The following is a 25,205-nucleotide window of genomic DNA, read 5'->3' as shown; positions in this document are numbered from 1 at the left end:
ACACATGCCTGTAATTCCAGCATTTTGGGAGGCCAAGGCAGGGGGATTGTCTGAGTCCAAGAGTTGGAGACCAGCCTGGGCAACACATTGAGACCCTGTCTAAAAAAATGTAGAAATTAGCCAGGCATAGTGCCGGGCGCGGTGGCTCACGCCTGTAATCCCAGCACTTTGGGAGGCCGAGGCGGGCGGATCACAAGGTCAGGAGATCGAGACCACGGTGAAACCCCGTCTCTACTAAAAATACAAAAAATTAGCCGGGCGCGGTTGTGGGCGCCTGTAGTCCCAGCTACTCGGGAGGCTGAGGCAGGAGAATGGCGTGAACCCGGGAGGCGGAGCTTGCAGTGAGCCGAGATTGCGCCACTGCACTCCAGCCTGGGCGACAGAGCGAGACTCCGTCTCAAAAAAAAAAAAAAAAAAAAAAAAAGAAATTAGCCAGGCATGGTGGTATATGCCCACAGTCCCAGCTACTCGGGAGGCTGAGGTGGGAGGATTGCTTGAGCTCAGGAGATTGAGGCTGCAGTAAGCTAGGACTGCACCACTGCACTCCAGCCTGGGCAAGAGTGACACCCATCTATAAAAAACAAAATCACCCCCCAAAAGGAAAGAAATCTAAAGGTTAACTTAACTTCACCTATTCAACTACCTTTTATATGCAGGCAAAGAAAATGTACTTGAACTCTGGAGTATAGGGGAATTGAGACCCAGAAAAGCTTAGATTTGAACTTGCAGAATGTCTCTCTTAGCTTTGAAAAAAGAACAGCAGGAGGGACCGAGCGGGCCTGTGAGATGGTGTTCACTGGTGAAATAGTCCTGACTGACGAAGGCTTCAGCAAGATCCTCCCTGTACTAAGTCTATTATTTTGTGATAAAAATTATAAAAGCCTTTAGGAATTGTATTCTTTTTGGGGTTGCGGAGGGAAGAAGAAAAACAAAGATCTTCTAAACTTTAGTTAATTCATGCCAGATACTCACTTGCTAAAAATGAAAATGCCAAAAAATCAAGTGTTTGAACTTGAAGTTGAAGTCAATTAGCCATGTTTCTGATGCAGACAGAATTCCCAAAATAAAAGCCAGCCTGATAATGGGATAAATTTAGAGCCCAAAGGACAATTACATATAAATATGATGAAGATTCTGTAGTCTGCATTTCTTAGAGGACACCTAAGGTGTTGGAAAGTTGACTGCATTATGTAGACACTTATCTGAGGCCATGCCACCGCACTTCATGAAAAAGTACTTAACATAAACAAAGGCAATGAGCAGAGCTTTATTTATTACTACATTGCACTGACTGAACAGAACAAGAACATGTAGCAGACCAGCAAGAAAACATCTGAAAACCATTGTTTCGGGCCGGGCGCAGTGGTTCACGCCTGTAATACCAGCACCTTGGGAGGCCAAGGTGGGCAGATCACCTGAGGTCACGAGTTCGAGACCAGTGTGATCAACGTGGAGAAATCCCATCTCTACTAAAAATACAAAAAGTTAGCCGGGCATGGTGGCGCATGCCTATAATCCCAGCTACTCAAGAGGCTGAGGAAGGAGATCGCTTGAACCCGGGTGGCGGAGATTGCGGTGAGCCGAGATCACACTATTGCATCCCAGCCTGGGGAACAAGAGTGAAATGCCATCTCAAAAATAAATAAATAAATAAATAAATAAATAAATAAATAAATACTATTGTTGTTTTTGTTTGTTTGTTTTTGAGACGGAGTCTGGCTCTCTCGACAGGCTGGAGTGCAATGGCATGGTCTTAGCTCACTGCAACCTCTGCTTCCCGGGTTCAAGTGATTCTCCCGCCTCAGCCTCCCAAGTAGCTGGGATTACAGGCACCCGCCATAATGCACGGCTAATTTTTGTATTTTTTAGAGATGGGATTTGTACTTTTAGAGACGGGTTGTATTTTTGTATGGTCTGGAACTCCTGACCTTAAGTGATACACCCACCTTGGCCTCCCAAAGTGCTGGGATTACAGGAAGTGAGCCACTGTGCCCAGCCAAACCATTGGTTTTTATTTTATTATATTTTATTTTGAGATGGGGTCTCATTCTGTCACCCAGGCTGGAGTGCAATGGTACAATCTCAGCTCACTGCAACCTCTGCCTCCCGGGTTCAAACGATTCTCCTGCCTCAGCCTCCTGAGATTGCTGGTGCCCGCCACGACGTCCGGTTAATTTTTGTATTTTTAGTAGAGATGGGGTTTCGCCATGTTAACCAGGCTGGTCTCGAACTCCTGACCTCAGGTGTTCCACCCACCTTGGTCTCCCAAAGTGAGCCACTGAAGCCGGCCAAACCATTGATTTTTAGATGCCAACCCTCAAAGATGCATCTTGAGGAGTGAAGGATAAGGGAATGCACAGGTGCATGGCTAGAAGAAAAAGAGTTGAGGAAAAGTCTGGAGGAATATAAACAGAGGGTCCTGAGTCGCAGGGCTCCAGGGTGCTTCCACTTTCTAACTATCATATCCGCAAAGCAATCATACACAGAGAAAAACGTAATCAAAGGAAGACTGGCTTGAACTCTGATGTTGTGGTACACTGCACAGGATAATTAAATTTGGAGAATGAGGAAAAGATCTGAGAAGCAGAACTAGAACCAACAGGACTTCATGATTGGCTGGAGAGTGAAAGGAAGAGCAAGTTCCAGGTTTCTAACTTGGCCAGCATAAGGCAATGATACATTCTGCAAGATGGTGCTGATACAAGAAGAGAGATCTTGTTTATGAGAGGAAGGGGCAGGAAAAGTGGACAGAAGGAAATGCCATTCTTGGGGTAAACTTGTCCACATATATATAGATATATATGTGAGACTGAAACTCTTAACTTGAGACAGTTAAAACCCTGGGACAATGCCTTGATCCAGGCTGGTAAATGAGCTGGGGGATGATCCTAAGGGGGAAATATATTTAAAATGGAATGGAGCTCACCAGGGTACAGCAGATGATGAGGAATTGGGAGGTAACAAGGGCAGAACAAAATAAGAATGGAAAGATGGTGCTTATACAGGCCTGGTGTTCAGTGATATTCATATTATTATTATTTTTTAAATTGTATTTATTTATTTATTTATTTATTTATCTATTTATTATTTTTTTATTTTTTTGAAGATGGAGTCTCACTCTGTCGCCCAGGCTGGAGTGCAGTGGTGCAATCTCAGCTCACTGCAACTTCTACCTCCCCGGTTCAAGCAATTCTCCTGCCTCAGCCTCCCAGGTAGCTAGGACTACAGGTGCACATCACCATGCTCAGCTAATTTTTGTATTTTTAGTAGAGACAGCGTTTCACATGTTGGCCAGGTTGGTCTCGAACTCCTGACCTCATGTGATCCGCCCACCTGGGGCCTCTCAAAGTGCTGGGATTACAGGCATCAGTCACCGCACCCGGCCAATATTCAAATTAAAGAGAAAAATGTGCAGTATCGATTGTCATTTGAGACGTACAACCTGCACCCAAAACCAAAGAGCTCTTACAGCCTGGCACTGGCCACCTCTAAACCATGATGGGCTGGGAGAAGTGAGGACAGGGTCTGAAACAAGGGGCTGGCCAGTAAAGATCATCATTCACCATTTACTTGACAGGAGATCTTAGTAACACATCCTGAAATACCTAGGAAGGCAGAGTGCACTGGGATCTTAGGAGCTGTCTGATATCCCAGAAGTTAATAATGAGAGACATCCCCTATTCGGCAGCATAGCCAAGGCCCCTCTCACACTGCAGTGATCTCATACGCATGAGCTCCAAGACGGGGAGTCAGCCAAACAGGAGTGAGACCTCTAGCACTGAACTCAAGAGCCATCGAATCAAAAGCTCCACTTCCTAGTTAAATTTCTACTCTATGGGCTCATTTTAAAACTGGGAATGATACCAGCCACCTCACAAAAGTTAAAAATTGTTGGTAACATAGGGAAGACCATGTATAAGTAAGTGCCCAAACAACTGCTTGGTACCTAATAGGCACTCAAACCCAATAAACGTTAGTGAATTGACAGTCGGTAAGAGATTGTTATGTTTCATATTTCTATATGCACCTGACCCGTTATTAGTTGATTCTCTACAAGTTTCAACCTCGTAATTAACACAAAAATACACAGTAAAACAACTGTGTTAGGAACCCTCAGACACAGGTGGAATGCCCCAAATTGGCCCATCCAATCCCATCTCCTTGATTCATGTTGTTAATGCTTTGTGCAAGGGAAAAAAAAGGAAGTTTCACTGAAGAAAAGGGTCAGCTGGGCGCAGTGGCTCACGCCTGTAATCCCAGCACTTTGGGAGGCTGAGGCAGGTGGATCACTTGAGGTCAGGAGTTCAAGACCAGCCTGGGCAACATGCTGAAAACCCATGTCTACTAAAAAAACAAAAATTAGCTGGGCATGGTGGCATGCACCTGTAGTCCCAACTACTTGAGGCTGAGGCACAAGAATAGCTTGAACCTAGCAGGTGGAGGTTGCAATGAGTCTTGACAATGCCACTGCATTCAGCCTGGGTGACAGAGTGAGACTCCATCTCAAAAAAAAAAAAAAAAAAAAGAAAAGGAAGAAAAGGGCCAATAAGTAGGCATATTAAACATATATATATACACACACACATATATATGCTATTTTTAAAGAAGGAGTTCCTAGGAAAAAATGTTATTTTAAAAAATATAGGCTGGGCACAGCGGCTCACACCTGTAATCCCACCACTTTGGGAGGCCAAGGTGGGCGGATTACCTGAGGTCAGGAATTTGAGATCAGCCCAGCCAACATGGTGAAACCCTGTCTCTACTAAACAAACAAAAAATTAGCCAGGCGTGGTGCCGGGCGCCTGTAATCCCAGCTACTCGGGAGGCTGAGGCACAAGAATTGCTTGAACCCAGGAGGTGGAGGTTGCAGTGAGCTGAGATTGTGCCACTGCACTCCAGCCTGGGCCACAGAGCAAGACTCTGTCTCAAAAAAAAAAAAATATATATATATATATATATTTTTTTTTATTACATACATTTACATACATAAATGTATTACATACATTTATTTTGTATATATACACACACTATATATATAGATAGATATATTATGTATATATATACACACACACACAGGCTGGGCACAGTGGCTCACACCTGTAATTCCAGCACTTGGGGAGGCTGAGGTGGGCAGATCACTTGAGGTCAGGAGTTCAAGACCAGCCTGACCAACATGGTGAAACCCTGTCTCTACTAAAAATACAAAAATTAGCTCGTATGGTAGCATACACCTGTAATCCCAGCTACTCAGGAGGTTGAGGCAGGAGAATCACTTGAACCCAGGAGCCAAGATTGCACCACTGCACTCCAGCCTGGACAACACAGCAAGACCCTGTCTCGAATAAATAAATTAATAAAATAAAATATATATAGTTTAGTAGATATTTATTAAGAAGCAGGAATCAGTAGATTGAGCTCTTCCTCTTTATGTGGCCAAAACTAATCTTACAAGAATAGCCCTACATTGATTTTTAGGTTTTACAAAGGAACAACCTTCTTAAAAGTTTAGTTTAGTTACAATCTCAGAATATAGTTATTTGCTTTTCTATGAGACTGTCAGTGATCAGATTCAAGGAAAAAATAAATCAGTGTCCTTCTCAAGTTCTTCTCCAATGCTGAAAAAAGCCAGCTGGTCAGCTCACAGCAAAGGAATCATAAGCTTTGGGGATTTTTCCCTCTTCATGACCATAAAAAGCAACAAACTCGTGACATTTCCCTTTACTTGTATGTGCCAGAGGAAGAATTTGCAACTCCATTCAAGAAGGCTCTGTGTGACCTTCCCCTGATCTTCGTTCAAGTTCACATACAGTTACAATACCTCCAGTATTCACTGCAGGAGTGGCAGAGGGTTTGAGGACACAGTAATCTACAGCTTTTCACTCCACAGTAGTCCAATTGTCTCTAGCCCCAGAAAATATGGTTAAGGGAGAGTTTGTAGGCATAACGCAGCTTGCCCCAGGAGGGTTAGCTCTACATGCAGTTACGTGCCACAGAAATTAGTTCTATAAACAGTTGTTACTGAAGACCAAAAAATAAAAACTAAATCTAATGCAAATTATCAGGAATATCTGAACAGTGAAAACCATCCAAAGTGTGCTCAATGCAAAAAAATTTTACTTATCCTCATTTTCTACTCCTTTTTCTCTTCCACCCAATCCCCAAAGTATCAGCAAGTCTAGACAGATGTAACTTAATAAAGAGATTAAACATATGAAATATTTCATCAGGATAATCTGAGGCACCTCCCACATAATGTACATTTAAAAGTTGCGACACGCAGCCATAAAAAAGAACAAGATCATGTCCTTTGCAGTAACATGGATGCAGCTGGAGGCCATTATTCTAGGCGAATTAAGTCAGGAACAAAAAAACAAATACTGCATGTTCTCACTTATAAGTGGGAGCTAGGCTGGGTGTGGTGGCTCACGCCTGTAATCTCAGCACTTTGGGAAGCCAAGGTGGGCGGATCGCTTGAGGTCAGGAGTTCAAGACCAGTCTGGCTAACATAGTGAAACCCTGTCTCTACTGAAAATACAAAAATTAGCTGGGCATGGTGGTACACACCTGTAATCCCAGCTACTCAGGAGGCTGAGGCAGGAGAATCGCTTGAACCTGGGAGGCAGAGGTTTCAGTGAGCTGAGATCACGCCACTGCACTCCAGCCTGGGTGACAGAGCAAGACTGTCTCAAAAATAAAATATAAATAAATGAATAAATAAATAAATAGGAGCTAAACATTAAGTGCTCATGGACAGAAAGATGGCAACAGTAGACACTGGGAACTACTAGACAAGGGAGACAGGGAGGGGGCAAGAGTTGAAAAAATACCTATTTGTTACTACACTCAGCACCTGGGGGACGGGATCAGTTGTACCCCAAACCTCAGCACCACACTATATACCTAGGTAACAAACCTGCAGGTGCATCCTCTGAATCTAAAATAAAAGCGAAATTCTTTTTTAAAAAGTTGTGGCATATCTCATATCTTTCCATTTTAACCAAAGATTAAAGAATAAGAATCTCTCTATATTTGGTTAATTTAAAGTTTTTATCTATCTATCTATCTATCTATCTATCTATCTATCTATCTATCTATCTATATAGGCTGGGCGCAGTGGCTCACGCCTGTAATCCCAGCACTTTGGGAGGCCGAGGCAGGCAGATCACCTGAGGTCAGGAGTTTGAGACCAGCCTGGCCAACATGGTAAAACCCATCTCTACTAAAAATACAAAAAGTAGTCAGGCATGGTGGCGCATGCCTGTAGTCCCAGATACTCCAGAGGCTGAGGCAGGAGAATCTCTTGAACCTGGGAGGTGGAGGTTGCATTGAGCCAAGATTGTGCCACTGCACTCCAGCCTGGGTGACAGAGTGAGACTCCATCTAAAAAAGAAATAAAAAATAAAAATACAATAAAATTTATACATGTATATATATACACACACACACATACAAAATACAATCATCTTTATACAAAGAAAATGAAATTCCACCCTTTCCCCTTCCTAAAGAAGAGAAAATTTTCCTTAATATCTTAAAATTATTTTCTCAGTCCCAGATTAGAATATAAAGTGAGGTTTGGCATCCTCACCTCCATACCAACCACTATTTATTGGCTTTATATTGCAGATCATAATAAATGCAGAAGTCACACCCTACGGTTCAAAATTCTCCACAGCAGAGCCACAAAAACTACTAAAGGCTTCTCAATTGCTATTCTAATTGTGCTCTCTACTCTAGCCTGGCCTTTCCAAACTGTATTTGGGTAAAGATGCATATTCCATTTCCCCTTTTGAAGATTAATAATTAATAGTAACATATTAAGGGTTCTGGAAAGTTCTGCAGTCTGGAACATCCAAGCTTTAACTCAACTTTTCCTAGACTATTTTTCAATCAGTATTTCTTCCAACAGGCTGAGGTTCTTTCCTGACTCATTATTCAGCAATTCTTTCTCTCGTGCATCTCCATTCTGCAAAGACTCAGCACAAATTTCTCTATGCTACCTTTCCTGGTACTCAGTATCTCTGAGCACTGTCAGATTGGTGCCTCTTGTCCAGCACTTGGCTACAGTTCAGGGCAAAACCTGGTACATGAGCATGTTTAAGTCCACAAATGGCTGGGTACGTGCTCAGCTGGGCCCCCTGCAGTGCTGAACACTGGCAGCAAAGACAGACCCCAGGTTCAGTTAAAAGGCACTCTCTGGTTTTGCCTTCTTCCTAAATTTCTTTACACATCAATTGTCCATTACCGCTTGCTTTTTGCTCTTTAAATAATTGTTTTGTTTTGTTTTTAGATAGCCTGTCATCCAGACTGTGGTGCAGTGGTTCAACCACGACTCACTGTAGCCCAGACCTCCCTGGCTCAAGCAATCCTCCCATCTCAGCCTCCGGAGTAGCTGGGACTACAGGCACGTGCCACCATGCCTGGCTAATTTCTTGTAGAGGCAAGGTCCCAGTATGTTGGCCAGGCTGGTGTTTAACTCCTGGGCTCGAGCGACCCTCCTGCCTCAGCTTCCCAAAGCACTGGGATTACAGGCATGAGCCACTATGCCTGGCTCTTTAATATTGTTATTCCAGGATCGCACCACAATAAAGAAACATTTATCAATCCCATCTACCATTTTTCCAGTCACATGCCTATAACTCTAGATTCATTTTTGTTGACAAGGGTGCAGGCGCATGTGATGAATCTGTGACTTTCAGTCCAGCCCTCCTAGAGGCTGGGAAGTTAATTCAGCCCTCGAATTTGCCTACAACTAAAGCATTCTGGGCAAGGAACAAGCTGGGTTCTGAAGATCACAGGGACTGCTTGAGAAACTTTCTCTGACAAATATAATACTTTAAACCATGACCTACTTCCCTGAATACTTAAGCATTCTTTGCATTCCTCCCTGTCATGCAGAGATTGTTTATCAGGCACAGTTCCAGAAGTGACTTGAAATCTCTGTCATTGTTGCAATTCAAGATAAAATTGTAAGCCCTCTTCAGTCACCAGATTCTCTGTGTAGAACAAAAATTCAAAAACCTCAGTGGGCCTTTAACAAATATCAAACGAATAACCGGATCATTGTCTTAATCAAGGCTAAATGAGCTTTCCGTATTATAAACAAAATGGAGACTGATCTAAGGCCAGGCGCAGTGGCTCACACCTTTGATCCCAGCACTTCGGGAGGCCGAGGTGGGTGGATCACCTAAGATCAAGAAGAGTTTGACACTAGCCTGACCAAGTTGGTGAAACTCCATCTCTACTAAAAACACAAAATTAGCCAGGCGTGGTGGTGCATGCTTGTAATCCCAGCTACTTGTGAGACTGAGGCAGGAGAATCTCTTGAACCCAGGAGGCAGAGTTTGCAGTGAGCCGACATCACACAACTGCACTCCAGCCTGGGCAACAGAGTGAAACTCCGTCTCAAAAAAAAAAAAAAAAAAAAAAAGACTGACCTAAAACTGCCATCAAACTGAGTTCAAACTAAACTTTAGCTCCTGAAGGTTTTACAAAGAAAAGAAATCAGCTATAAAACCAATCAACTGGGTTTCTGCCCACATTAAGGTCAACCATTTTTTGTTTAAATTGTATTCCGCTGCTTTTGTCAGTGGAATACAAAGATTGCAATGGTCAGGACTAATTTAGTAAACTTTGTGGTGACATGTTCCACTGCTTTTCAATAACTTATTTCATAGAAAACAGAGCAGAACAAGAACAAAAATTTCCATTTAAATATTTAGGTTAACAATATAGGAATCAGGAACTCATGTGTAAACATTGGTTAAATATGTCATTTCTGGCCGGGCACAGTGGTTCACACCTGTAGTCCCAGCACTTTGGGAGCCACAGGAAGGCAGATTACCTGAGGTCAGGAGTTGGATACCAGCCTGGCCAACATAGTAAAACCCCGTCTCTACTAAAAATACAAAAAAATTAGCCAGGTTTGGTGGCTCACACCTGTAATCCCAGCTACTTGAGAGGCTGAGGCAAGAGAATCGCTTGAACCCAGGAGGCAGAGGTCACAGTGAGCACCACTGCACTCTCCAGCCAGGGTAACAGAGCACGGCTCCGCCTCAAAAAAAAAAAAAAAAAAAGTCATGTGAAAAAATCATCATAGCAAAATTGGTTAATTCTTAGCAATCTCCTGTAGACTACAATCCTATTCCCCCTCTCCCTCCCAGTTTGTACTGCAGTGCATATCAAATGTAAGTTCAAAGTAGACAGGCCACCCAAGGTTGAAGTTTCTATAGCATTCAATATATTATTGATGCTGAATAAGACTATTTTGACCAGGTGCAGTGGCTCATACCTGTAATTTTAACTTCAGGAGGCCCAGGTGGGAGGATCCTTTCAGCCCAAGAATTAGAGACCAGCCTGGGCAACACAGCAAGACCTCTTTTTATTTTAAAAGAAAAAAAAAATTAAAATGAAAAAAAGACTGTTTTACATATGTATCCAAATGAAAAACAATTTCAAATGAAAGTTTCTAAAGACACATTCTTTGAGTAATTTACTATAACTTTGTGAAAAATTACCACCAAGAACTGAAAACATAAAGAGGTTAAACATTGTGAAATGCATCAACAGTCTTGTTTTATGTATCACAACAAAAAACACTTTACAGAGTAAAGAAAACTAGGAGCCAATGAAGCATGTCTTCACGAAAAGTGGCCAATATCAGGGAGTGACAATAGAAATTCATCATTGTGGCAGGTGAAACCCAGGGCCTGTAATGGCTCAATTCAACAAAACATCATAGGCTCGGACACAAACAAAAATAAATCATAAATTGTATTCTGAACGACAAACCACTGGGGATGGAAAAATTACAAAGCGAAAATGTCTTCTCTGGAGATTACGCATTACGCATTACGCATTCCCCGCGCAATCTCATCTCTTTGCCTACAAATGGAAGGAATGCAGTCAATGACCAGGTTCTTTCATTTTCAGGTGGACCCAGCCATGCTGGGATAGAACAGTCACTGTGGAAAGATGCCATCATGATCTGCCAACTGTTCATCCAGCGGCATCTCTTTTATCTCGTTTTCTCTTTTTTTTGCAGAGACAGGGGTCTTGCTATCTTGCCCAGGCTGGTCTCAAACTCCTGTAGTCAAATGATCTTCCCACCTTGGCCTCCCAAAGTACTGGGAATACCAGGTCCACCAAGAGCCACCATGCTCGCCTCTAGCCCTCTCTTCTACTAAGACTCACTTTTGGTTCCACCTACACTTCTCCATAGCCACTATTGGGTCCTTCCGTGTTGATCATCTTTTTTCCTAAAAAACTTGACTTTCTGGCCAGGCATGGTGGCTCACGCCTGTAATCCCAGCACTTTGGGAGGCCAAAGCGGGTGGATCACCTGAGGTCAGGATTTTGAGACCAGCCTGACCAACATGGTGAAACTCTCTTTACTAAAAATACAAAAATTAGCCAGGCATGGTGGCATGCACCTGTAGTCCCAGTTACTCGAGAGGCTGAGGCATGAGAATCTTGAACCCGGGAGGCGAGGGTTGCAGTGAGCTGAAATCGCTGAGATGGCGCCACTGTACTCCAGCCTGAGTGACAGAGCGAGAGACTCCATCTCAGAAAAAAAAAAAGAAACTTGACCTTCAGTTGTGCCTCCCTTACCCAGTACTCCAAAAGCCTCGATGGCCCCCAATGCCAGTGATCTCTGCTGTGACGCAGACCACTATTAGAGAAATGCTTTGAGCTCATAGAAGCTCTCTGTCATTATCTATAGAGTCTGCTGTGAACCTTTGCTTTACTTCTATTTATTTATTTATTTATTTGTTTATTGAGACAGAGTCTCACTCTGTCTCAGGCTGGAGTGCAGTGGAGCAATCTTGACTCAAGGCGGCCTCCACCTCCTGGATTCAAGGGATTCTTGTGCCTCAGTTTCCCAAGTAGCTGGGACTACAAGCACGTGCCACCATGCCCGGCTAATTTTTGTATTTTTAGTAAAGACAGAGTTTCACCATGTTGGCCAGGTTAGTGTTGCCTGGCTTGGCTAGTCCTGACTTCAGGTGATCTGCCTGCCTCGGCCTTCCAACGTCTTCGGATTAGCGGCGTGAGCCACTGTGCCTGGCCAAATCTCTGCTTTCCTTTAAAGTCCCAAGCTGTTATTATCAAGTGATGTTCTCTGTTCTAAAGGTACCCTTAGAATAAATTTTTTGGCATGGTTTGTTACACACCAGTAGATAACTGAAACCAACATCTTGGGGTAGATGTCCTTGTCAGACTATTGGAGAAACAGAGGTACTCCATCTTACAAATCTGAAAATCTCATTGTCTGTGACTTACCCCCATGCCAAGCCTCTACCCTGTGCCAAATCTCACTGCCCCACTGATATCAGAGATGTCACTACCACCCTATGAAAATGCTTGCCAACATCATCTTCCTAAAGTCACCCTTTCTAGTCACACTTCCCACTACTTCACTGTGTGGACGTTATCTCCACCTTATACAAGAGGGTCTCCCAGGAGTTCATGATGCACTCCCCTGGTATTTCTGAAACTTTGTTTTGTTCTTTGTCAAAAGCCGGCGGTGGCTCTCCATTGCCTCTGCAGCTCTTAACACTGATGGGCTGCAACTTAGCCTCTTTCCATTGTTTCCTTAAGAACTACCAACTCAATGTCTTGTACCAGAAGACTTCCTGACTAATGGCCTTTTATCTGCCTAGAACAATTTCCCCAAAATTCTTTTCTTTTTACAGCAGCACTAACCGCAATTCTTCTATTACCTAGCCACCTTATTGGAATCTTTGCTGTTGAATATTTCATCTAGAAAGGCCTCACCTCATCTCAATGATGAGGTGCTCAACAGTAATATTCTTATTTATCTCCCAAAGCATCTAGCTCATATGGTGCATGGTTAGAAAATATCTGACCATTTTTAATGAATATTATTACATACCAAGAAAACAAGTTAAGCTTAAAATAGCACCTGATTCCCATTTTCTTATTTTATTTATTTATTTATTTATTTATTTTAAGATGGAGTCTCACTCTGTCTCCCAGGCTGGGGTGCAGTGGTGCAATCTCGGCTTCACTGCAAGCTCCGCCTCCTGGGTTCAAGCAATTCTCTTGCCTCAGCCTCTCGAGTAGCTGGGACTACAGGCATGTGCCACCAGACCCGGCTAACTTTTTTGTATTTTTAGTAAAGACGGAGTTTCACCATGTTGGTCAGACTGGTCTCAAACTCCTGACCTGAAATGATCTGTTCGCCTCGGCCTCCCAAAGTGTTGGGATTACATGTGTGAGCCACCATGCCCAGTCTATTTATTTATTTTTTTGACACAGGGTCTCTCTCTGCAGCTTCAACTTACCGGGCTCTAGTGATCTTCCTACCTCAGCCTCCCAAGTAGCTGGGATTACAGGCATGTGCCACCACACCTGGCTAATTTTTAAAATTTTTGTAGCAGTGGGGTCTCACTATGCTGCCTAGGCTAATCTCAAACTCCTAGGCTCAAGTGATCCTCCCACCTTCGCCTCATAAAGTGCTGGGATTACAGGCATGAGCCACCATGCCCACCAGCCACATGTCTGTATTTATGTATGTATGAATTCAGCATAGCCATGAAAGAGACAAGGGTAACACTTGAGATGTAGAATATAGAACTATTTTAAACCATGGGCTTGCTATTATAATTGATTAGATGTTTAGCCACTCCCACAAAGCTTTCAGTTTATTGCACAAATAAACACAGCAGAAAAAATTTACAAGTAAAAGGAAATCAATAAACAGGTTTATGCATATATGGAAACTTGAGTTTTAACAAGACGTAACTTTTTAATCAGTGTTACTGGAGCAATAGGTAACCCACATAAAAATGAACTTAGATTTCTCCTTCTAGACATAAAATAATATTATCTAGTGGAATAAAGGTCTAAACTTATGAAAAGGAGAACTTTAACTTTTTTAGAACTGAACTTCTGTTTCCCCAGTTCCTAGCAGTTCCTGGAATACAGAAGCTAGTAAAGAAGTATTTATGAAATGGCCAGGCGTGGGTGGCTTACCCCTGTAACCCAGCACTTTGGGAGGCCAAGGCAGGAGGATCACTTGAGCTCAGGAGTTCAAGACCAGCCTTGGCAACACAGTGAGACCTTGTCTCTATTATATTAAAAAATAAATAAAAGAAATAAAAAAAGAAATATTTATGAACTTAAGATTGAATAGTAAGTAAGTGGCCGAGAAAGCCAGAACTCTATTATTCAACAACTTGATAGGTTTTAAGATTTCTTTACAGATTTTTGGACCAGTCAAATGCCATAAACTAAGCCCTTAGCTACTGTCTACTTATCCAGCAAAGGGGAAGTTTTAATAAATAAGGGGATAAATAAGGGAAAAGGGCTTAAGAGGCAATGAGATGGAAGGGGAACACTGAAAAGTCACAGCTTCTGGCTCGGTAAAGATAGGGGCATTTCACTGAACACCTACTTACCTTGAATGGCACAATCTATTTAGAAAAGCCTCTGTTAGCAACCCACTTTTTTTTTGAGACGGAGTCTCTCTGTCGCCCAGGCTGGAGTGCAATGGTATGATCTCGGCTCACTGCAAGCTCCCCCTCCCAGATTCAAACGATTCTCCTGCCTCAGCCTCTGCGAGTAGCTGGGATTACAGGTGCGCACCACCATGCCTGGCTAATTTTTGTATTTTTAGTAGAGATGGGGTTTCACCATGTTGGCCAGGCTGGTCTCGAAGTGCTGACCTCGTGATCCACCCGCCTCGGCCTCCCAAAGTGCCGGGATTACAGGAGTGAGCCACCGCGCCCGGCCAGCAACCCACTTTTTAATATAGTCAAACAAAGGAATTAAATTATATGGAAGACATATTTTCCTTTATTTTATCCTCCAGTTGTGTGAAGGAAAATGTCTACTCTCCCATCATCTGAAACCTTCCCTCTCAACCCACACGAGTTCCAATCTCGGTGAAATCTGCGCACGCTATGACCCAGTGTCACCTAGACCTGAACCTCTCCCTGGCCTTTATTCAGCTCTTACGCCTACTCTTTCCCCTCCCTTAAGGTAATGGAGCCCACACCCCACACATCAGAACATCTGATGAGCATTTTAAGACTACAGAATCCCAGCACGGTGGCAGGAGCTGGTAGTCTTAGTTACTCAGGAGGCTGAGGCCAAAGGATGGCCTGAGTCCAGGAGTTCAAGACTAGCCTGGGCAACAGAGTGAGACCTTGTCTCTCAAAGAAAAAAAAGAAAGAAAAAGAAAAAGAAAAATCACAGAATCCCAGACCCTGAGACTGCCTGGGATTCTGATTCAGTAAATCCAGAATAAGGTGTAGGTGTCTTTGAAAAGCTCCCTAGGTGAATCAATAGCACCACGAGGTTTGGGAACCAGGAAAAATTTAATCCCTCAGTACTCCCAGTTTGCAGAGATTGCATGTAACAAATAGATGTGGTCAGCCAATAAACTGTAGTAATCTCTCCTTCTTAAATTTTGGTTTATTTCATTTTGAAATCAAACATGAAACTGATATGTTGCTATAACTGGGATTAAGATTAGGTAGAGTGAAACTACAGGGTTTCCCCCATTTTAAAAAACATTGCAGAGAAATCATAGGGAAGACAAAAAGCTTTGAACCTGAAATGAATACTTGTATTAAGAGGCGCCTAAGGGCGTCCCAGTGTCCCAGATGGTTGCCTGTGCTTTGAAAACTTACGTTTTTCTCAGAAAATCCATGTATACCATCCAGTTAACAGAGCCAGGCTGTCTGCCGTGAGAATGGGAGAGGATCCCAAGTGAGCCTTCACCCTATTGTTTTCCCAAGAGGTAGATTTCTGCTGCTTCCAACCCCTGATCTCAACATTTCATGGATCATGACCATAAAGCAATTTCTGGCAACTAAATTATTTTAGATTGTTCCAAGAGAAGAAATTTTAAAAATGATAGCTTAAGAAGTAGGTCATTCTCCAAACAAATAAATTTAAAGATGGTTCATTAATTTGGAAAGGAAAAGGAGTAAAGAAGAGTAAGACTGCTCTACCTCAGCTGCGTTTTTATTCCTGAACTTGCTTTTTTCCAATTTGAGTAATTTCGGGGGGAAAAGTCTTTTATTTATTTATGTATTTTATTTTTTTTTTGAGACAGAGTCTCGCTCTGTTGCCCAGGCTGGAGTGGAGTGGCGCGATCTTGGCTCACTGCAAGTTCTGCCTCCTGGGTTCACACCATTCTCCTGCCTCAGCCTCCCGAGTAGCTGGGACTACAGGCGTCCGTCACCATGCCCGGCTAATTTTTTGTATTTTTAGTAGAGACAGAGTTTCACCATGTTAGCCAGGATGGTCTCGATCTCCTGACTTCATGATCCACCCGCCTCAACCTCCCAAAGTGCTGGGATTACAGGTGTGAGCCACCGCTGGCCTTTTTTTTTCTTTTTTTTAAAATAGAGATAGGGTCTTGCTCTGTCACCCAGGCTGTAGCGCAGCAGCATGATCATAGCTCACTGCAGCCTCATACTCCTGGGTGGAAGCAACCTCTGACCTCAGCCTCCCAAGTAGCTAGGACTACAGGTACGCGCCACCACACCCATGTACATTTTTTATTTTTTGTAGAGATGGGGACTTGCTATGCTGCCCAGGCCACTCTTGAACTCTTAGCCTCAAGTGATCCTCCCTTTTCGGTCTCCCAAAGTGCTTGGATTACAGGTGTGAACCCCCACACAGAAAAAAAAAGTCTTTAAAAATTAATTGGGCTGGGCGTGGGGGCTCACACCTGTAATCCCAGCTCTTTGGGAGGCTGAGGTGGGAGGATCGCTTGAGTCCAGAAGGTCCAGACCAGCCTGGGCAACACAGTGAGACCTCGTCTCTACAAAAAATAAACAAAGTTAGCCAGGCATGGTGGTGTGCACTTGTAGTCCCAGCTACCTGGTGGTGTGTGCCTGTAGTCCCAGCTACTCAGGAGGCTGAGGCAGGAGGGTCATTTGAGCCCAGGGGGTTGAGACTGCAGTAAACCAAGATTGCAACACTGCTTTCCAGCCTGGGCAATAGAATGAGAGCCTATATCAAAAACAATAAATAAATAAAATGAAAATTAAATGAAAATGAAAATTAATTAACAGTAAAACAAATCATAGCCTTTCATGCTTTGACAGCCAGGCCAGTGCATGATCAGATGGCAAGCACACGGCAGAGACATGACGAGGCATTCAACTTCACAGTTAAAAATGCACCAAAGAAACTAGGTACCATTCTTCACCTAGCACATTGGCAAGTACTGGAAAATCTGATACCCATGAAGTAAAGCATGGGAAAACAAGTGCTGATCTCCACGGTGGGAGTGCAAAGTGGTAGGACCTCTTTGGAAAGTCAATTTAGGAAGGGTTAAATCTTTTGTTTTTTGTTTTTTTGGTTTTTGGTTTTTTTGAGACAGAGTCTTGCACTGTTGCCCAGGCTGGAGTGCAGTGGTGAGATCTCAGCTCACTGCAACCTCCCCCTCCCAGGTTCAAGAGATTCTCCTGTCTCAGCCTCCCAAGTAGCTGGGATTACAGGCACCCACCACCACACCCAGCTAATTTTTTGTATTTTTAGTAGAGATGAGGTTTCACCATGTTGGCCAGGCTGGTCTCGAACTCCTGACCTCATGATTCGCCTGCCTCGGCCTCCCAAAGTGCTGGGATTACAGGTATGAGCCACCGCACCTGGCCCGGTTACATTTTTAAATGCATATAAAGCTTGCAATTCAGCAATTACACTTATGGACTAGGACAATCTAAATATAAATCCAAGGAATTGGTTAAATCATTACAGGGCTTCAACCCATAAAAGGGAAATTTATGCACCCAAATTAATAAGAATGGGGGCAGTTATTTATGTCCTGATATGAAAAGACATCCAAAACCTAAAGTTGCAGAATCTGCACGTGATATGATCTTTTTCTTAAATGGAAAAGACTGTGCCATTTTTACCTACTTTCATGTGCATGAAATTTTTGAAAGAATATGTAAGAAGCCATCATATTGGCTTCAAATTATTACTTAAATTTGTAAGTAATTTACCCTATTTATAAATTTAAGTTCTCAATCATTAATACTTTTTAAAAATAAACATTAAATGAACTTTGCTATGTAATGACTTTAAATAAAAATCATTTTAATAAGGGTAAACAAATGCTTTTGATCTTATTAAGCCTTTACAATTCAAGAGTGATGATGTCAGATATACAGTCTGTTTCAAATAAGTAAACTTAATTATTAATGAGAAATATGAAGGTATGTATAATTGAGGTTTATTGCTAATTATTAATATCTACACCCATTAGATATACGAATGAGAAGGGAACAAAGGGATAATTACAGGTATGAAATCCTACTCTTACTTCTCTGATAGGGTTTTAATTTGCAGAAAAATGGCCCAAGATCTAAATAGACAAGTAAAATAATTATAATTACAGATTTTTAAATAATTTATTGACAATAGGCATATATGTTTATTCAATATAATGCTTCTTTCTTCCCCCAGCTTTTTTCATATTTTTCCATTGTATTTTAAAATGAAGCTTATTTTAAATTGTAATTTTTGTTAGGTTATAAGAGAACTAAGAATGTGGTTCAGGCTGGGCTCAGTGGCTCACACTTATAATCCCTGCACTTTGGGAAGCTGAGGCAGGTGGATCACCTGAGGTCAGGAATTTGAGACCAGCCTGGCTAACATGGTGAAACTCTGTCTCTACTAAAAATACAGAAAATTAGCTGGGCGTGGTGGTGGGCACCTGTAATCCCAGCTACTCAGGAGGCTGAGGCAGGAGAATCACTTGAACCTGGGAGGCAAAGGTTGCAGTGAGTCAAGATTGCATCATTGCACTATAGCCTGGGCAACAAGAGCGAAACTCTCAAAAAAAAAAAAAGAATTTGGTTCAAGGAAATTTAGTTTTTTTTTCCCCCCAAGAGATAAACGTACTGGCTTAATTTTTCTTAGAATGCTTAGTGCTATGAATTCTCATTTCTAACTTCACGAATGGCTACTGCATATAGAATTACAGAGACGGGGGATGATGCCATTTAGTTTGAGTTTTCCTGCACTGGTGTTCTTTAAGCACTGAATATGTATTAAAACTAATGAAGACAAAGGAAAAGAAATAATTTCCTAGTATTTTTTAAAACAAAACATTTTATTTCCATTTTGTTAATTATCTTACAAGATCCAAACTAGAATAATCTTATAATATCAGCTTAAAGCTGTAAAGGCATAGAAATCAGTCAACCCAAAGAGGATGCACATTTCAAGGCCTTTTCTTCATAGAAGAAAATATTTCAAGTGAAAATCTCCACTGATCTAATTCATTTACTAGCCTATAAGCTGTTACAGATTTAAGGGAAGCCCTGTGATTCCCACAGTCTATCAGTACCCAAAAGAATCATCCCCACATCCATATCTCCAATTTTTGGTCTCTGTTCTAGTCAGAAAGCAGCAGCTCTTATAATCTGGTGAAAATCCACAGGAATACAGGTAGCCACACACACAGAAACATCCCTCTATTAAGAGGACCCATTTGTGTAACACTGGTGATGTAGTCACTTTGAGGCCATCTTCATTCTCCATTTCTATTGTTAAAAAAGTGGCGAATAGGAGGAAGCATATGACCTAGCTTATGGGAGGAATTATGAAACGCAGCTGGCCGCCTCAATTGTCTGGTTTTTTTTTTCTTTGAGACACAGTCTAGCTCTGTCGCCCAGACTGGAGTGCAGTGTGGCGCGATCTCAGCTCATTGCAAACTCCGCCTTCCGGGTTCACGCCATTCTCCTGTCTCAGCCTCCCGAGGAGCTGGGATTACAGGCACCCACCACCATGCCTGGCTAATTTTTTGTTAGTAGAGACGAGTTTCACCATGTTAGCCAGGATGGTCTCGATCTCCTGACCTCGTGATCCGCCCGCGTTCCAAAGTGTTGGGATTACAGGCATGAGCCACCGCACCCGGCCAATTGTCTGTTTTAATGCACAAGAGTCAAACACATCCTTAAATTTACCATTCAGACACTGGATTCTTCTATTTGAGTACATCCTTATATTTTAGTGATTCATGGCTCTTGTAACCAAATGGAACCACAGCTTTTGGAGCTAACAAGAGCCCCCATCTTCCCACCTGCCACAGACAATGGCCTCAGCCTGTTGCAACAGACCATTGTTCAATGTCCAGCACTGAAATCATTGATCAGGCAATAAATATAGGAAGGCTAATTAATTATGATTGTCCAGACTTAGTCTGGAGCCTGGCTCCAGAAATCAAGATTAGCCAGAGACATGGAAGTCAGTTTGTCACTGGTCACCCCACCCTCTGTTGCCACTTGAATGTGTTGCCACCTGAATATGTTGCCACCTGAATATTTTTTTAAGACAAATTTTTAAAAACAGACAATTAAGGAATAATGTGAAGTGTGAGGCTTTACTTACCACCAGCATTCAGGTCATCTAATCTTCCTGCACCCCGCAGTTGCGAGACGGCCATGTCTCAAAATTAAACCCTAGCAGGTAACAGATCAAGCCATTCCCCCCCCCCACCCCACCCCCGCCCGGATCTTACATACAAAGATTGTAAAAGATTTCCAGTCTATCTCTGGATCTAAGGGAAAAAATAAAGATTATAAAAGATTGAATAGAAGATAAAGACTCCTTCCATTTTATGGAAATGCACCATAGATAAAACCAAGACTTCTGCTTTAGTGCATCTAAATGTTAAGCCTGGGTAATCAAAAGCTTGTTTAAATCTCCATTTGACCTAACACAGGTGATAATTCAACCAGTGTAATGTCTGTTCAGATAAGGGCACTTAGTGAGTAACTGGTAACTAAAATTAGCAGAAAAAAAAGAAAGTAAATCCAATTGCTAAATAGATAGCATGCATGGGACATGTCAGCTATTAGATAGAAAAAGATCTGCCTACAACCTTTAATTAATGATCACATTCTATCCAAGGAGGGGAAAATGTATTTGCCTAAACCTCCCCAACCGTCCACAGACACATCAAGAAAGTTCAAGACGTAATCCTAAGTAACTCAGTGTATGAAATGGTCTCATTTGAGCCATATGCACTTAACATATTTGTCTATTTGAGATAAAACCCAATTTGAAATTACAATGCTAACAAGCCACTCTGTATCTAGACAAACAGAATCCAAAGCCCCCAAATCTGAGGTTTTTGGTCTAACTATTCACTTGATCGACTAATAACCAAACAGACTGACTTGCCTTAGTCACTATCATAATCAGTCTCACGTGATAATGAGATGATCAAGTGTTAAATTGTAGTAAAAGCAGATAGGTCAAGATAGGTCAAGGTATTCTCCAACTTGATATTCTCCAAGCAAAACCAAGAAGCCAGTATCACCCCTTCTTCTTTCCACAAGTATTCCTGAGAGCCGACTCTGTGCCAGGCAGCATGGCACACATGAAGGAACACTGCTGGTCAGCACAACCAGGCATGTTCCCTGCCCCTGCAAAGCATTCAGAACAGCCAGGAGAACACTAAACCCACACATGCGAAAACTGCTGGGACGCGTCCATGGTGCTACAGAGCCTAGAGTGGGAGATGGGATTACCTGGAGGTCAGGAATTGGAGCTTAATAAGAAGAGGGGAGGCAAGGGCCATGGTGCTGAGTCATTCTTAATTAGGGAGTCCTTTTGGAAAGACATTTGTGTTCAAAGCCTGAGTGATAAATTTTGCTAGTTGAAATGAAAACTAAATACATTCCAAGGATACATGTAAGTGTATTGATTTGTCTCCAAATTGATAACTGGGCAGTATGCCAACAAGTTCAATGATATTCTGGATGTCATTTAAGTGATTTTTTAAAAGGAGGTTGTTTGGCTGCTTCAAGACGGTTGGCAACTTGGAAAGAGGAAAAGGATAAGGTTATGGAAGAAGGAAAAAGAGAATGGAAGGAATATTTTTAAATAAACAAATTCAAATTTACTGGGAAAGGAGTAAATGCCGCCGTATTTCAGGGTGAACAGTTAGTAAGATCTGAAGGAGTACAAAAGCAGGGGGGCGGCGGGGAATGTCACCCAACTGCAAGTTTTTAGCAATTATACCATAAATTATTTTCATCACTAGACTCTCAACACTGGTTACCGAGCCACTTTGACAGTAGCTGGCATCAAAACATTATGTGCATACAGTAAGTATTAAAATGCGACTTGGATCTCAAAAGGATAGTACATTCCTCAGGCCAGAAGCTTAAGCATCTCTTAGAAAATCTACATAGCAGAGGCACAGTTAGTACTTAATATCTAGGGACCATGGATTTCACAAGTAGTTATGAATCAAAGACTGGAGGCAAAAACTATATTATTAAGTGCAGTCTCTCAGTCCAAATTAGACTAGGACAGCTAAAGAGGTCAAGGCAACTAGGCCATGGTTTTAGGTTCCTTTTTTTTTTTTTCCCATATTGTAAACATCCACGCCTCCTGAGATAACTCACGTACTCTATCCTCAAATTTGACACACGGCAAATTTAACTATTAAGCATGGTTATCCACATCTTTCTACAAGGTATCACAAGGGTACCTTTGTGATACAAGGGTATCACAAAACCAGTAGAGTGAAGCCTTGCTAATGAACACACGTGCTGGAAAACAGATCTAAAATACCACGACCAGAACAAGCCACCGTCTTGGCGGCTGTCCTGGCCCACAAGAAATATTACAGCCTTGAAGACTGAAGTCGATAAAATGCAGTCGTTTCAGCACTGCGTCCAGGGAAGAGTACCCGGAATGCTCGCTACACTCTGACCGCATCCTTCGAGAACTTCTAGCCACTCTAGTGTGTGTTTGGCCAACTGAGTCCGCAGGCAAAGCGCTGAGCAAACGCGAGGGCGCTGGCTGGTTTGCGAAACCTGTCATTCCTTTTGGAAACGCAGCGCCTGCCCAGGTTTTCCCTGGCTCCGAGCGAGCTACACACCAGGCTTTCTCTGCCTTGGGAAGGCGGCGTCTGCTCGGGCCGCTGCCGCAGAACTGGGTACCAAACCCGCTCGCTTCAGGCACCGCTGGCATCCAAGGCGGTACGCGGCGGGGAACCTGAGGGTGCCTGGGCTACCTGGCCTCACAGCTGACTTTCCGCATCTCCGAGCTTCGGAGGCCCGGCCCGGGGTCCATTCTCCACGGATCCCCCAGCGCAGCTCATCCGCCTCGGGCTGGATGGCTTCCACCGGAAGAGTACGGAGAAAGGCTCAGTTGCCGTGGGCAGGGCGCGGATTTTATTACTGCGGATGGCGCAGTCGCCTCCCCTGGAGACCCGCGACAAAGACGCAAGCCCCCCGCCGCGCTCGCCGCTGCTCTGGCCCCGCCCCGGCGCAAAAGACCCTGAAAAGCCTCCAAAGAGGGGTTCGCGCTCCCGAGTTTGCAGATGGGGCTGGACGGGCCGGGAAGTTCTCTCGGCGGAAATCGGAGGAATCCCCCCACCTCCACCCCCACCCCAAAGATCCGCGCCTCCCGGCGCAGGTGGCCCGGCGCGCCCATACCTTGGTGGCGGGGTCCGCGGCAGCGATGGCGGGGTCCCCGGTGGTGTCTGGCGCCGCCTCGGCCGAGGGGCCACCGCCGCTGGGCTCGGGCTCAGCCGGCGTGGAGCTCCCCTCGGGCGGCTGCTCCGGGCTGCGCTGCTCGGTGGAGCTCCCGGCGCCCATGGCTCCTTCGCACTTCTCCCGCGCCCAGCCGCCGGGTTACGCCTTCCCCAAGCCGCAGGGACAGGGGCAAGAGCCAAAAGACGCGCGCCAGTGAGGTCCCAAGAGCGCCTTCCTTCGCCGCCAGCCTCCTACGAACGCGCCCAGCCTGCGAATGAAGGAGACGCGCTCGCGGCAAACTCCTTAAAAGAAAAGGGGGAAAAAAAAAAGGCCACCTCTTAGCCTCCGCCCCCCTCCCCCTGGTTTTTCCCTCGCTTCATCACATGAGCACAGCCCCAGACACGCCTTGCAGCAGCATCTGCCCCCAGGCTGCCGGGACCAGAGGCGCTGCGACGCGCCAGCCCAGGTCCAGGCAGCAGCCCACCCGGCCCTCGGGCGCCTCCCGTTTCTAACAGGGGGACGAGAGCTGCGGGGACGACCCAGGGCCTCAGAAGGCAAGAGAGCAGGGGAGCAAAAAGCCTGCCGGGGACACTGGATTCTCTGGGGTTTATTAAATGATGGATCACCCAAGGCAGGAGCTTCTGCTGCAGCCGACTTTCAGCTCGCCCAGGAGCAAGCCCGAGTCCCCATTTGCTTTCCTGCAGATTGTGTTTAACTCCAAACATTTGTTCCAGCCTCCTCCCCATTAGCAGGAGAAAGGCAAGCGCTCCCTGGCTCCTCCTGAGTCCGACCATATTTGGGCACCTCACGTGGCAAGATCAGGGAACCGAGAGGTTAACGCAGTCAGGCCACGGATGAGGTGGGCCACGCAGGCCCACGCTCTCCTATCCTCCGGAACAAGTGATGTCAGGCGATGCCATCAGCAGTGCTAGCCGCCCCCCTCTCCCCGGGGAACGGGGGAAAAGAGGCTGTTACCGGAAATGTGCCCGTCCTTCTTTGAGGGCCTGTGCTGGAGGTTACGCATCCAGGCCACCTCTGGGCGATGCTGAAACATGACAGCATAGATCTGTTCCTTTGCCATCAGCCTTTCTCAAAATATGAAGACTTGAAATAATGTCAGTCCAAGTGGCTTGCATCCTTTCCTTTCCGACCCTTGAATGTAATATTTATTATATGAACATGGCAGCCAATCAATAAGTATTTGAACTAAATTAAATTTGTAGCTGGATTGCTTGGAGCAAAGCATTAAGGCTTTGGGGCTGAAAAAAAAAATTTATTCCAGTTGTAACTGACAACCGAGCGTCCCCGTTTTCACAAATACTTGGAATCTCCATTAACAATGAAGAAACCAACCTGGTTAACACAGCGAGACCTTGTCTCTACAAAAAATTAAAAAATTAGCCAGGCGCAGTGGTGCACCTGTAGTTCCAGCTACTCAAGAGGCTGGGGTGGAAGGATGACTTCAGCCCAGGAATTCGAGGCTGCAGTCAGCTATGATTGTGCCACTGCACTCCATCCTAGTCAACAGAGCAAGATTCTGTTAAAAAAAAAAAAGAAAAGAAAAGAAAGGAAAAGAAGAAACTTTCGGAATCCTCACACTAAATTCCAGATAAATATCTCATACTCAGATTTAGTACAATTTTGTAGAAAGTTGGTGTAAGCAGTAGTTCAGCACTAGGATGTTTCATGCCTAATGAATTGCATGAATCGAATGGTACC

General features: G+C 43.9%; 1 protein-coding gene across 1 annotated transcript in view; it reads right to left on the bottom strand.

Moving 5' to 3' along the window:
• The window catches only part of LOC105489035 (A-kinase anchoring protein 12), a 122,166-nt gene extending 97,960 nt beyond the window's left edge, over positions 1–24,206 (bottom strand). The window contains exons 1-2 of the mRNA XM_011753603.2: positions 24,113–24,206; positions 23,448–23,788 (exon numbers count right to left, since the gene is read on the bottom strand). Coding sequence (XP_011751905.2) covers positions 23,448–23,609 — 162 coding nt within the window. The 5' untranslated portion in view covers positions 23,610–23,788; positions 24,113–24,206. The remainder of the gene's footprint in view (positions 1–23,447; positions 23,789–24,112) is intronic.
• Positions 24,207–25,205: the final 999 nt, after the last annotated feature.

The sequence above is a fragment of the Macaca nemestrina genome, chromosome 5 (genome assembly GCF_043159975.1).
Source record: "Macaca nemestrina isolate mMacNem1 chromosome 5, mMacNem.hap1, whole genome shotgun sequence".
NCBI classification, from domain to species: Eukaryota; Metazoa; Chordata; class Mammalia; order Primates; family Cercopithecidae; genus Macaca; species Macaca nemestrina.
Note: the sequence above shows the minus strand (reverse complement) of the source record. Positions and strands in the feature narration are given on the sequence as shown.